The sequence below is a fragment of the Gilbertella persicaria genome (genome assembly GCF_025201335.1).
Source record: "Gilbertella persicaria strain CBS 190.32 chromosome Unknown B0P05scaffold_37, whole genome shotgun sequence".
In the NCBI taxonomy this organism is placed as follows: domain Eukaryota; kingdom Fungi; phylum Mucoromycota; class Mucoromycetes; order Mucorales; family Choanephoraceae; genus Gilbertella; species Gilbertella persicaria.
Window position 1 is genome coordinate 231,250 of NW_026251998.1, and position 13,448 is coordinate 244,697.

The 13,448-nt window shown below is 38.9% G+C and overlaps 5 protein-coding genes across 5 annotated transcripts; 3 read left to right on the forward strand and 2 right to left on the reverse strand.

Moving 5' to 3' along the window:
* Positions 1-83: 83 nt before the first annotated feature.
* Positions 84-2,585, forward strand: B0P05DRAFT_495941 (chondroitin AC/alginate lyase). The gene is made up of 4 exons (XM_051575382.1): positions 84-272; positions 312-421; positions 470-654; positions 701-2,585. The coding sequence occupies exons 1-4, from the start codon at positions 142-144 to the stop codon at positions 2,456-2,458; spliced, it is 2,184 nt and encodes a 727-aa protein (XP_051432262.1). The 5' UTR covers positions 84-141; the 3' UTR covers positions 2,459-2,585.
* A 322-nt stretch (positions 2,586-2,907) lies between these two features.
* Positions 2,908-8,140, forward strand: B0P05DRAFT_621206 (uncharacterized protein; the record flags this gene model as incomplete). The annotated part of the gene is made up of 7 exons (XM_051583440.1): positions 2,908-2,976; positions 3,042-3,083; positions 3,131-4,391; positions 4,440-5,057; positions 5,102-5,671; positions 5,720-7,618; positions 7,665-8,140. The coding sequence occupies 7 exons, from the start codon at positions 2,908-2,910 to the stop codon at positions 8,138-8,140; spliced, it is 4,935 nt and encodes a 1,644-aa protein (XP_051432263.1).
* Positions 8,141-8,176: 36 nt separating this feature from the next.
* B0P05DRAFT_573862 (ubiquitin carboxyl-terminal hydrolase) lies at positions 8,177-9,506 on the reverse strand (the record flags this gene model as incomplete). Its single annotated transcript, XM_051581534.1, has 6 exons — positions 8,177-8,642; positions 8,686-8,913; positions 8,957-9,135; positions 9,175-9,280; positions 9,326-9,419; positions 9,461-9,506. 6 exons carry the CDS (start codon positions 9,504-9,506, stop codon positions 8,177-8,179), a joined length of 1,119 nt encoding a protein of 372 aa, XP_051432264.1.
* A 660-nt stretch (positions 9,507-10,166) lies between these two features.
* B0P05DRAFT_475581 (uncharacterized protein) lies at positions 10,167-10,850 on the reverse strand (the record flags this gene model as incomplete). The annotated part of the gene is made up of 1 exon (XM_051574849.1): positions 10,167-10,850. One exon carries the CDS (start codon positions 10,848-10,850, stop codon positions 10,167-10,169), a length of 684 nt encoding a protein of 227 aa, XP_051432265.1.
* A 989-nt stretch (positions 10,851-11,839) lies between these two features.
* B0P05DRAFT_553291 (chaperonin Cpn60/TCP-1 family) lies at positions 11,840-13,054 on the forward strand (the record flags this gene model as incomplete). Its single annotated transcript, XM_051579554.1, has 1 exon — positions 11,840-13,054. A coding segment is annotated over one exon (1,215 nt), but the record flags the coding sequence as incomplete, so codon positions are not given.
* Positions 13,055-13,448: the final 394 nt, after the last annotated feature.

Below are 13,448 nucleotides of genomic sequence, written 5' to 3' on the forward strand. Positions count from 1 at the left end.
TTTTTGGGTTGCATTGTGTATTATTTGTTTATAAGTAAGCCCCCCCCCTCTCTCTTTCTTTTTCTTCCTCCTGATTAGCTCCTTATATATATAAAAACATATTTTTGCTATATTTTGCTTTTCCTCTTGTTCATTTTAAATATGATTGTTTGGACATGTCTATGGTTATTTGTACCCCTTGTGATTTTGCAGGAATTACAATTATTGTATGACCGTAAAGTGGATTTGATTATTCAAGATAATATAAAAAACTTTGGTCAAATATCAGCATGGTAAAACTTCATTCTTTTAATCATAGCTAACAGCAAAAGGATATCTACTTTTTCAATGGAAAATGGTACATGGCAAGATGTAGACTATACTACCGGATGTCCTGCGCGTAGAGCCAACTGGCCAGCACAGCAACATTTTCTTCGTACATGTAAATCACAATTAAAATAATAGCATCGATTCAAACATGATTTTGTAGTGACATTGGCAAGCCAATATCGATCTAATCATGATACGCAACTCTTGCCTATAATTTCAAAAGCAATGGACTATTGGTTTGGCCACAATTATGAACCTGATACATGTTTGGATGAAGGTGGATTGGCCAACAGTACCTGTCCTTGTGATACACCAGGTTTTTGGAACACAAACTGGTTTGGTCAGGTAATACGCCTACAAACAAATAGTATGTGTTCCTCACTCTTGTTAGATGATTTTAATGCCTCGTTTTATTACCAGTACATGTTTATTGCTAAAAGCAAACTTGACAACCACTCAAAAGAGTAATTGTACACTTACAAGCCAACGTGTCTATGATCGTATCGATAGTTATGTTATCGGCATTGGTCCAATGACAGGCGCCAATATGCTGGATGCAGCCACTTCTGTACTCAACTTGGGTCTACTTACAGACAATGAAACTACAGTTCAGATTGCATTAGACCATTATTATGGACAAACAACTATCACAACCAAGACAGGCGAAGATGGTGTCAAGGCAGACGGATCTTATTTACAACATGCTGCTCAACTTTACAATGGGAACTATGGTAAAGAGTTTATCAATTCAGTAGTGATGGTCTATTATCAAACATCCAACACAAGTTTTGGTCCTCCTTTGGCTTCTCAAGAAGCATTATTGACTTTATTGAATGGAACAGAATGGATGATTGTCTCCAACAGCACGAACTCTAGCTTATTATGGGAGTACAGTGCTATTGGGCGTATGGTTTCATTTGCTTCTGTGGATGGACAAGCCAGCGGTGGTGTTGCACTCAATTTGACACGCATACAACAAGCCACGTCGACATGGACACATGCCTCGGATATCAACCGTATCCTTAACAGGCTATGGGCACTCCAGACACAATCGAGTCCCAGTCAAGGTCAACTTCAAGGCACACGCATTTTCTATCACTCTGACTATGTAGTTCATCGCAACACACACTACGCCACAACACTCAAGATGTTCTCTACGCGTACTTCCAATTCTGAATGCAACAACGACCAAAATCCATTTGGTTTTCATCTGAGCGATGGTGTTATTTATATATATCGAGCAGGCGATGAATACCTTGACTGTTTTGCTGCTTGGGATTGGAACCTTGTGCCTGGTACGACTGTCGATTATGGAGCAACACCTTTAGGATGTAACTCGACTCAGTTTTATGGCAACACAAGTTTTGTAGGTGGTCTTTCAACAACGGGTCATGGCGGTATGGCAGTGATGCAGTACATCAATCCTATGACAGGAGCTTTGCGTTGGGAAAAAACGTTTTATTTCTTTGATGGGTTTTATGCCGTTCAGGTTGGATCCTTACAATGCACATCCAATAATGCTTCTGTTATCACCACACTTGATCAGTCCAATCTCAAGGGCGATGTCTATATCAATGGCCAATTATTGACGACAGATACATTTGTGTCAAAAAAACCAACATGGGATGTATGGCATAACCGTATCTTGTATAGTCTTGTAAATCAAACAGGCCTAGCCCTTCACGTCAACACAGCCAGCCATGCAGTCAACAACTGGACAAGTATTGGTATCTCAAAAGGAGTGGCATCACAGCGTATATTTACGGCCACCATAGAACATGCCCTGCTAAACGATGCAACCTATGTTGTTCAGATAGATACAGATGCAAAAGAATCACATCAGTTGGATTCTCTTGTTCAATTTGTGAATCAAGACAGTCCTTTAGGACGTGTACGTGGTGCTTATCATGTCAGGGATAATGCACTGGCTTTGGCTTTTTGGACACCGGGTAGTTTTCAGAGTCCATGGGATGCATGGACCATTCAAAGCAATCAGCCTATTCTTGTTTGGTATTGTGAGTCACAATTGACAGTGGCAGATCCTACGCAGTTATTGTCGAGTGTCATGATTACTCTGAACAATCTCACGTTTGATATTCGGCTGCCTCAAGGTGAATTCGCAGGAAGTAGTGTATCCATGACAGTATAATTAAATCTATTTTAATGCATAATCGTGACCTTTGTATTAACACAGACTCAAAATTGGCTGAGCCATAAAAAAAAGATTGTGTGGGTATTTTTCTCTTGTATTCTTTTTTTTATTTTTATTTTTTAACAAGAAAAAAAAAAAAAAAACTAGTGTGTGAATACATGTTAAATATTGCACCTTATATTGCAAAAGTAAGCTTGTTTTCTAAATAATAAAAAAACAATATTTACTTATATGTTGACATAGTATGTAAGATCTTTACATGCTCGTCAAGAGCAGTTAAAGCTTCCATATATTCAGTCTCAGTTCGGTGTTGTGCTTATGGTGGACGTTGTAGGCAAGTGATATCTTATAAGAGAAAAAGTTACTTATGTATATTTTAGGATTTAGTGCTGTAGGTTTATCATATATTATATTATGTCTATTAATCAAATTAACAGTTGACTTCAATGGCTGCCGAGAAAGGGGATTCTGGAGCAGAAGCAGTTGCACTTGAAATAGGCACTTATATGGGCGAAGTAATGTATGACCCTTTTTTTATGATTAATGCCACTTGCATATATGCATACTAAACTCTGTTTAGTGTATAGAAATCATTGAACATTTTGGGGGTGATGTAGTCAAAGTGAGTACAAAACTTATGAATAATACATGACTCATTCTCTTCACTAGTTTCTTGGCGATGCAGTCCTTGTTAGTTTTCAGACGATTCATCCCGAGGAAAAAGATCAAGACATGTCTGAACCTAATACGTCCATTGAAGAAAGAGAGAAAAGACATAAAAACCTACTTGTCCGAAGAGCAGTCGAATGTGGATTACAATTACTGGCCAGATTGTCTCATTACCGAGTCTATTTAACTGCAGAAGAAAGATCCAAACATCGCTCAAATGCTGAAATGGAACGAAGATTTAATTCGCATCCTGGCATGGGCAACCAACGGTTCTTATTGTTTGATGGTACAGGCACAGCCAGTGATAGTGAACGCACCTTGTCCCGAGACAGTCTTCAAAATGTTTCTTCTATTTTTGATTTTGATCATACGTATAATGAAGAGTACTCAACGGCTTTTAATGTCTGGAACTGCATTCCTCTCTTGTTTGGCAAAGACAACAAGAAAAGAAACAGAGTTTATGCATCTCGACGTCGAAGTCATACAAGTGATACTACACGAGAAGAACCCGATGCTATTGATCTTGAATTACACATTGGTCTCTCATGCGGAAATATCACGAATCTTGTTCTCGGTGACATCAAACCATCGTCATCAAATGTCAAGCGAAAAAGAAGTTCTCAACAAAAGATAAAGAACATAGAACAGGATCCATCGGAATACACAGGTCGTTTAGAATATGCCATTTGTGGTCCTGCTGTGGAATCGCTTGAAGAGGCATTGACAGCAGCCAAAGCAGGTGAAATGAGTATCACCCCAGAAGCGTACAATATCTTTCATAATCAAATGATGTGTCTTTCTTATGAAAAACGAAACCAATTTTATGTTGTCAAAGGCACAGATACCATTACACACCACCATACTAAAAAGCGACATTATACATCTCATCAAAAGAGCATATCAACGCCCAATGCAAGTTATTTGATGGACAAGCCAGGTCTTATGAAACGAGCTGCTACACTTAACATTGAACCTCTAATACCCAAATCACGAGAAGACTCACTGTTGGAACTCTCGACTGATCCTAATCCAGATTACTTTAAATACATTAACCGAAGTGCGCTTTATCGATTGCAGAATAGTCCTGAGGATAACTTTTTGCCTCAGTTTAGAGATGCAACTATCATGTTTATCAGCCTTGGCAAGTTAAATGTAGCTACACCCAAAGGTGCTAAAATTGCTCAACGAGCTACTGTAGCTACCATTCAAGCCTTGTTAAAATACGAAGGCATCTTGCAGCAATTTGCTGTCGATGATAAAGGTATAAAAAAAAAAGCAATGATGATGATTGTTTAATATTCTATACTAGGCGCTACGTTATTAGCTGTGTTTGGTCTTCCGCCTTTATCGCATGAACGAGAAGCTGTATTTGCAGCCAAAGCAGCTATTGAATTACGAGACAGTTTTGCTGAATTCCTCGATGATTTTGCCATTTCTTTATCCACAGGTATCATATTTAATGCTGTCTTGCCTCAAGGTAATCCTTATCGTCGAGACCCAGGCATTGCAGGTGACACAATCATTCTGGCTGTCCGTATGCTCAAGTTTTCATTTGCTCAAAAGAACATTGTATGCGACTTTGCAACCAAACAACAGATTGGAAGAACATGCGACTTTGAAGAATATGGTGAGAATTTCGTCAAGGGTAAAGTTAAGCCTGTAACTATCTATGGCATCTTGCGATTTGCCACTGTCAAGACAAAGCGTATCTCTACACAAAGTCAAGAGAAGAATTCTGATTTTATTGGATATAAAGCAGAGATGGCTGCAGCTACCGAGTTTGTGGATGATTGGATGGAGGCTTCGAATCATCATTTGTTGGTCATCTCCGGTCCTTCAGGTGTAGGCAAAAGTTTCTTTTGTCATGCATTGAGCAGAATGATTATTTCGCATGATACAACATGTTGCTGGTCTTCTTCAACAGAAGGTAGATATATAAATTAGGTATGGATTTGTAATGCTTTCTTTTAGTTGAAAAGAGTTCAAAATACTACCTTGTCAAAAACATCTTGTTAGCCTTGTTTGAAATCATTGATTCAGATCAAGTGCCTCAAAATACACGACGACGTGTGCCTCACCTTAGTGGTTCAGGTGGATTTTACTTGGCAGATTCAGTCCAATCCCAACAATCAAACGATATCATGTCCGCCAATTCCTCTTCTTCGTCTGTGGTACCTTCGCCTACGACAACCAAAGACAATCATAGCAATAACCACCCTCTCTCGCTTGAACAAGTACAGCGTCTTCGTTCTTATTCTACCATCTCACGCTTTTCTTCTCGAGAACCTCGAGAACGCCTTGAAGGATCCAATGAGTTGGAAGAACTGATCACTCGATGTCTTCGTATTTGCGGTGAAGAAGATGGGTTTCTGCCATTATTTAAAGTAGTTTTTTCTGCCTTATCTGATCTAGAAGACAATCGGTATACACGCCGATTGGATGGCCGAGGCAGAGATATTTTACTGACAGGTCTTATCAGTCGAATGACACGCTATGTATCTGAACAAGTAGGTCTTGTCTTTATTCTTGACGATGTCCAATGTAAGTTCTCTACAAATTAGCGAATGATGGTTGATGTGTTGGCTATAGGGGCTGATTCAGCATCTATTCGTTTATTACAACATATTCATGAACATTGTCAACGTGTGTTGCTTGTGTTGGCTACACGCCCTGTTAAGGACTACAATGTTACTTTTATCAATGATTTTAGAGAAACAGGTTGTTCAGAAGAAATCCAATTGAACGGATTAGGTGCTAAAGAAATTGGCGAAATCATTCTCCAGACATTTCAAACTGCAGGTGTAACCAATGTCAGTCCTGAAATTGTACGTGTCATTCAAAAGCGTACAGGTGGTAACCCGCTTTATGTGAAAAACATGGCCATTGTATTAAAAGACTTTAACCATGTCACTTTGGTCGAGAATACCTTGGTGCCTACAAGCAATCGATTTGATCTTGAAGACCTATTGGGCAATTTTGATTACAAGCGTATTATCAAGATGCAGTTTGATCGATTGGAAGGTACCTTTCAAGAGTTCCTGACAGTCGCTAGTTGTCTAGACCAGTACTTTACTATTCAAGAAGTTCAAGCAGTGATCAAAGAAAACAACACTGACTTCAAGTATGCAGATGATGACACTGTGCGTCAAAAAATTGAATTGTACGATGTTTATCATTTTATTCAAAAAGCAGACGATAGTTTGGTGGGCAATGAAGTCTATACATTTGCACACATTACCATTCCTCAAAGTATCTATGATATGGCATCTTATGAAACCCGTATCGTACTCCACCGTTTACTAGCCAAGTATTATGAAAGCCAGCTCACTCGAGAAAACTACATGGAATTGCTGAGTAAAGTAACTCGCCATTACTTGCAAACAGACTGGCTCGACAAACAACTGTATTATTTGGAAGCATTGGCTGATGTTAACATGAAAGCGTTTCTTTTGCCAGAAGCCACGCATAACCTTGAACGCATTGTCAAAATATTAGACAGTAATCAAGACTTGGCTGCTCAGTTTGGTCGCCTGCATCGAAGTGATATCTATCGTCGATTAGGCATGTGCTTTGCTATGCGAACCAAACTCAAAGAAGGCGAAAAATTCTTGTTTCAAGCACTGGATTGTCTTGGTGAACCTTGGCCACAAAGTGAACCTGAATTCCTGTTCAAGTTCTGGGTCAACCGTCTGGCCCAATACCGCCATCGAAAACTGCGTGTGTTTCGTAAAGTTGATAAAGACATCAAGAAAGAAATCGGCAAACGTGTGGTGGAAATCATGGCTCAATTGTCCAGTATTTATTTTTATACGGGTAAAGGACGTGCTTTTGTATATACTTGTCTTGTTGGCCTGAACGCTTGTGAACGTCTAAATGAAATTGGACCTAATTATACCCTATTTTTGGCTAGGAATTCATTACTAAGCTGGCTTAATGATGAAAAAGAGCAATCTATTTTTTATATCACTAAGGCATTGCGTTACATGGACCAAAAGAACGATGCAGACACACTGACGATTTGCTCGTTTTTATGCTTTGCGGCAGGCAAATTCAAGAATGCAAGAGATTTGTTGTATCAGTCAATTGATGCTGTCAAGACGTTGGGCGTCATTACAGACTGCCAGGGATTTTATCGATCTGTAGGCTTGGTGATTACGATGCGTATTTTTGAAGGCACCTTGGACCATTCACCCGATGATTTGGTCTTATTGAAGCAAATGGCAGACACGGCTCATAGTAATTGTGATTTTGAAGCGGAGGTTTGGTTAAGTGTCTATAATGTTGGCAATGCTTTGATTATGGATCGATTGCGTGATTGCGAGCCATTTGTGACCTTGTTAGAAGCGCATTTGAAGCAGTCTGCAGACTTTAATCGTATTGCTATCCATGGTACTTTGCTCTGTTATTATGCAAGAACACATAATTATGAATATGCTCGTCGACACACACGGCACTTGGTAGCTATTCTTCCTTTATTGACTGTCACACGTAAGTGAAGGCATTAATGAATAATATCACTAATACATGAACATAGCCAACATTTTCCCTATTTTTGGCTTAATATTTGCTACGATGGGCATGTATTGTATGATTGAAGATGAACAAGTGGACTTTGTCTCTACAGGTGATGCCAATAACTATGATCGCTTCATTCTTGGTGTTTCCAGAATTAATCACGCGTTTCAACAAGTCAAGTTTTGGGAGTTTACACAACCTTGTCTTTACTTGGCAAGAGCATTGCCTTATATCAGCACAGGCAGGACAGTAGAGGGCTTTATGGTGCTTCAACATGGTGTATTGGAAATGCGGTTTATTCAAGAAATACGTTTCTTAAAGGCATTTTATTGGGCTAACTTAGGCAAATACGCATTTACGCCAGCAGACCGTATTGAATGGACACATAGGGCAAGAGTGGATTTCGAAGATCTCAAGATACCTTCACATGTGTATTGTAATCCTGACCCAGCCAATTCCTATACTCGACATATGCCTGCAGATTTGACAGCTTAAAATGTTTATTTTTGAATGATATATATATATATGGGATTATTTTGTCTTTTTTGCCTTTTTTCTTTTAGGTTGAGATTGATCTTGTAATAGTTGATGTATGTAGGCTTTTGTCAGTAAAGCATTGATAAAAGGGAAATAATCAAATTTCTGTCTTTCCACATCAATTTTGGCTAAGTTCTTTTGTTCTGATAGTTGTTGTAGTTGTGTCTTTAATGCTTCAGCAGATTTCTGCAAGGCTTCCATCTTGGGTTGAGCAGCTTCTTTGTTTCCTTTGGTTATGTCTTCCCAAAACAGAAGTATATCTTGTTGGGGTATATTGTTATTTTCCATGATTTGAAGACACAGTTTCTCCTTTCTAGTCAGTGTAGGGCGTGAATAGTCTTGACGTAAGACTTGTTGAGTGATCTGGAGGCATTCTTCATAGGCTTTATGTTGTTGAGACATAGCACCATAAGAGTCCCGAGTGACAGCCATAAGACTGAATGTCAACTCATTTTCAGTACTTGTAGTATTATTAGTAATGTATAGGCACACAATAAACTTACGAAGAGTTCATGCGTTGTTGTAATACAGGCTTCACAACCTCAAGCCAGTTTTCCTCATTACATTGGGCTATTTTGACAGGTTGATACTTTAGGCCATCTAATTCCCATACATAGCCATCTTTTTGAATATAAGTAATGTAATGGAAATCGTCCACATCAATAAACTCTGCATTATCATTCTCAGAGACATTAGAAAGGGTATCGTCCATATCTATTTGATTTGCATGTCTATAGAGAATGAGTGTAAATACGCGTCTTCTTTGGTTCTTACGTTGCATAAGCGTCGTGTATGGTTCGTATCTGTTCAGAGTTGCCTAAGCAAATACCTCGATTCACTGGTGAAAAGCCCTTGGTGAATTCCAAAAAGTTGTTCAAGATATCACCTCTGTCAATATCTGCATTAAATAAGATAGCAAGTAATGCTAAAGTACCACATACGTTGGTAATAACCTAAATATGAGTATAAAGAATGCACGTTGGATAGCTTACTTGAGCAGTAAAGATAACTGCTTCTGCATCAGGATCAGCTTCATGAAAGTTGTCTGGTAGTTCTTCTTCTACATATTTTGAGATGAATATCAAACCATGAACAGGTCTATAGAGTATATCAAATACATATTCTACATAGAAGCTAGCATACCCTTCTTTAACAAGATCTTCAAAATCAAGTGTAAGAACTTCTTGCACTTTTGTGTCCTTTACACCGTATTGTTGAATCATGTCATCAAACACAGCTGTTTAGATTAATATCTTCATATCATTAAATAGTCATTACCAGGATCTGAAGGAATCAAACCCCACTTTTCATTGACAATGTTCATTGTAGTGGAGAAAACAAGGTGAGAAACGGTTATAAGAGAAGCCCTTTTTTCTTATAACTCCGGTAACTTTAAACTCGCACTGTACGTGTATTCTGATAGCCATAAAAGACAAACAATCCTTTGAGTCAACTTCTTCTTTGTATTTTATATACACATTTCTACTAAATTTACTTTGAGTTTAATATAGTTATCATAAAGAGTAAGAGTCCATCTCTTGTTCATTACTACAAGCAACAAATAGTTCATCTTGTCTAGCTTTTTCTTTTTGGAAGCAGTGGTTTTAAAGGATAATTTTTATTTCAGTGGCGAATATGATCCCCTGCCAAAACTTGCTTTGTCTGTAGAAGAAGAAAATAGAATTGGCTGAAGCGGAGAAGGAGTTGCCTAAATAGAGTTTACTTACAACTAGTGTCTACGTTGTCCTTTGGTGAAGCATGGCTGTAGTACCAATTTAAGAGACAAGCTATCAGCAATAGAGTTTCTCAGCTCCTTTTCCAAGATACTCTTTCTTGTTTCAAAAATAACACCAGTCAGTCTAACATTGACTTCATCAATAAGGTAGTATCCTTCTGTATAAGAAGCGATATGTTAGCTTGAGGGAGATGTGTCATATTCGGAAAGTAAGTATTTTATTTCATGTCAAAAAGCGGCTGCTAAAATCTAAACAACTTTAAAGCTTCCACAAGATAGCTTTCGTTTAATGCCATGTATTTCTTCCTCTTCTTCTTCACTCTCTCTTTCATCTTTATCTATACAAGAAGTAGGTGTAGGACCTAATTGAATGGCATGTGTATGTCGCATATGGTACTTGAGACCATTTAGGTTCTTGTATCGTTTTTGACATTGTTCTAGTGAGCAAACATAGGGTTTATTGCTGTCTAATAAATCTGTACCATCATTGGGTGTACAATGACCATGTAGTCGATGATATTTCAGTCCATTTGCATTCTTGTATGCCTTGTCACAGTCACTGACTTGACAACGATAAGGTCTGTCTGTTTGATCCTCATTACTACTACTATTGGGCGTTGATTTAGTATCAGGTAATTCTTCTTTAGTGAAAGGATATTTTAAAAGTGGACAACGATGAGTTAAATCAATTGTTTGTGTTTCTTGTGTAACAGTTCTACGAATCAATAAAGAACTCTTGTCTTCTTCTTCAGTTGTCTTTTGAGAAGAGTGGAATTCTTCATAGTGTTCCAATAGTATATGCAAGTTCTTTAGCCGTAGTCCACAGCAACTAAAATCCTTGCAAAAATTATTTTCTAATTCTTGTTTTTGATCATAGCTATCCAATCTTGAATATGGACTAGGTGAATTGATTCTACAAGAGGAGTGAGTCATCTCATCTGATTACAGTCGCAATATCTACAATTCAATACCACAGTTCAAGAAAGGTGAAAATACCCAATCTCCAAGAGACATTTTAGTAAAATAAAGGAAGAGAGAGATAGAGAATGACTGCGTATCGGTTCGTCATAATACTTTGAATAAGATCAAGAAACCCCTCGCTCTTATGTGAAACATGTCTAATGACACAGGCCCTGTTTGTTTATGCGAACAACTCAATTAGAAAGTTCCAGTGTATTCCAAACAAATTTTGATTGGTCAGAGCACAGATGCATACAAGGACGACTTGTGACTGTCGATTGCTTTGCATGTAAATTTCAGGCCCCCTCCATCCCCATTTCCATATCCCTTCTTCTCTTTTTATATTTTCCAATGAACAGACTTGCTGCCAAGGCACTTCAAACTACTCGCTCTCGTAGCGCTACTGGTATCCTTAACCGTCTCTACTCTACACACAAGGAAATCAAATTTGGTGTTGAAGGTCGCGCTGGTCTTTTGAAGGGTGTCGATGTCCTTGCCAAAGCTGTTGCTGTCACTCTTGGTCCTAAGGGTCGCAATGTTCTTATTGAACAACCCTATGGTTCCCCCAAGATCACCAAGGATGGTGTCACTGTTGCCAAGTCTATTGTTTTAGAAGACAAGTTTGAAAACTTGGGTGCTAGGTAATGTCAATTTGATCGTGAGAAAAATAATTAATGATTCTATAGACTTGTTCAAGATGTTGCCAACAAGACAAACGAACTTGCTGGTGATGGTACCACTACTGCTACTGTCTTGGCTCGTGCCATATTCACTGAAGGTGTCAAGAACGTTGCTGCTGGCTGTAATCCCTTGGATCTTCGTCGTGGTTCTCAACTCGCTGTTGACCATGTTCTTGATTTCTTGAAGACTCACAGTAAGGTTATCACTACTTCTGCTGAAATTGCTCAGGTAAGAATCATAAAAAGGAAATGTAATGGAATGACTTATTATGTATGTTTTAGGTTGCCACTATCTCTGCTAACGGTGACAAGCATGTTGGTGACATGATTGCTCAAGCTATGGAACGTGTTGGCAAGGAAGGTGTCATTACTGTAAAGGCCGGTAAGACAATTGATGATGAATTGGAAGTCACTGAGGGTATGCGCTTCGACCGTGGTTTCATTTCCCCTTACTTCATCACTGACACAAAGACTCAAAAGGTCGAATTCGAAAAGCCTTTGATCTTGTTGTCTGAAAAGAAGATCTCCTTGCTTCAAGATATCTTGCCTGCTCTCGAAACTGCTGCCACTCAACGTCGTCCTCTTTTGATCGTTGCTGAAGATTTGGATGGTGAAGCCCTTGCTGCTTGTATCTTGAACAAGCTCCGTGGTCAACTCCAAGTTGCTGCTGTCAAGGCTCCTGGTTTCGGTGACAATCGTAAATCTATCTTGGGTGATCTCGGTGTCCTCACTCACTCTACTGTCTTCTCTGATGAACTTGATATCAAGTTAGACAAGGCATCTCCTGAACTCTTTGGTACTACTGGTTCCGTGACTATCACCAAGGAAGACACTGTCATCTTGAACGGTGCTGGTTCCAAGGACGCCATTGCTCAACGTTGTGAGCAAATTCGTGGTGCCATTGAAGACGCTTCTACTTCTGAATACGAAAAGGAAAAGCTTCAAGAACGTCTTGCTAAGCTTTCTGGTGGTGTTGCTGTCATTCGTGTCGGTGGTGCTTCTGAAGTTGAAGTCGGTGAAAAGAAGGATCGTTTCGACGATGCTCTTTGTGCTACCCGTGCTGCTGTTGAAGAGGGTATTGTTCCTGGTGGTGGTGTTGCCTTATTGAAGGCTGCCAACTCTCTTGAAAATGTCAAGGGTGCCAACTTTGATCAACAACTCGGTATCAACATCATTCGTCAAGCCATTCAACGTCCCTGTAGAACCATCGTTGACAATGCTGGTGGTGAAGGATCTGTTGTTGCTGGCAAGATCTTGGAAGATAAGTCTGGTAACCCCAACTTTGGTTATGATGCCTCTACCAACGAATATGTTGATATGCTTGAACGCGGTATCATTGATCCTACCAAGGTTGTTCGTACTGCCTTGCTTGATGCCTCTGGTGTAGCTTCTCTCTTGACTACCACAGAATGTATGATTGTTGATGCTCCTCAACCTCCTGCTGCCCCCGCTATGGGTGGTATGCCCGGTATGGGTGGTATGGGTGGTATGATGTAAAATGTATAATATATAGACAACTATTTTCCTCCCTTCTCTTAATTACTGTATCTTTTTATAACATAAATTTGTATTTTAAATAAAGTAACGCTCTCGTTTTTTGCATATCCAAAAAATGTAGAAATCCATCTGATCATACAGTCAGGCTTATGGAAATTGGCGTTTTCTAAAAAATAATTGGCCGAAAGTCAGAAAAAAATCAATCGGATTTTAAAAAATAAATGTCATAAGGTTAACTAAATTGGCCGAAGAATTGCAGATGTTTTGGCGGTTTTTTTTGTTTTTTGTTTATAAAAATATAACTACATTCTTTTATGAAGATGGACAAGAAAACCTTTTCAATGAACATGGAGAAAAAGTTTGCAATCCAAAAGAAGATGTTTTAACACAAATT

Bases quoted from the DNA above. Each gene is read 5' to 3' on its own strand.
- B0P05DRAFT_495941 (XM_051575382.1), top strand. From the start codon at position 142: ATGATTGTTTGGACATGTCTATGGTTATTTGTACCCCTTGTGATTTTG. The intron at 422-469 runs GTAAATCACAAT...ATGATTTTGTAG, and splicing joins GCAACATTTTCTTCGTACAT to TGACATTGGCAAGCCAATAT. The intron at 655-700 runs GTAATACGCCTA...CACTCTTGTTAG, and splicing joins ACACAAACTGGTTTGGTCAG to ATGATTTTAATGCCTCGTTT.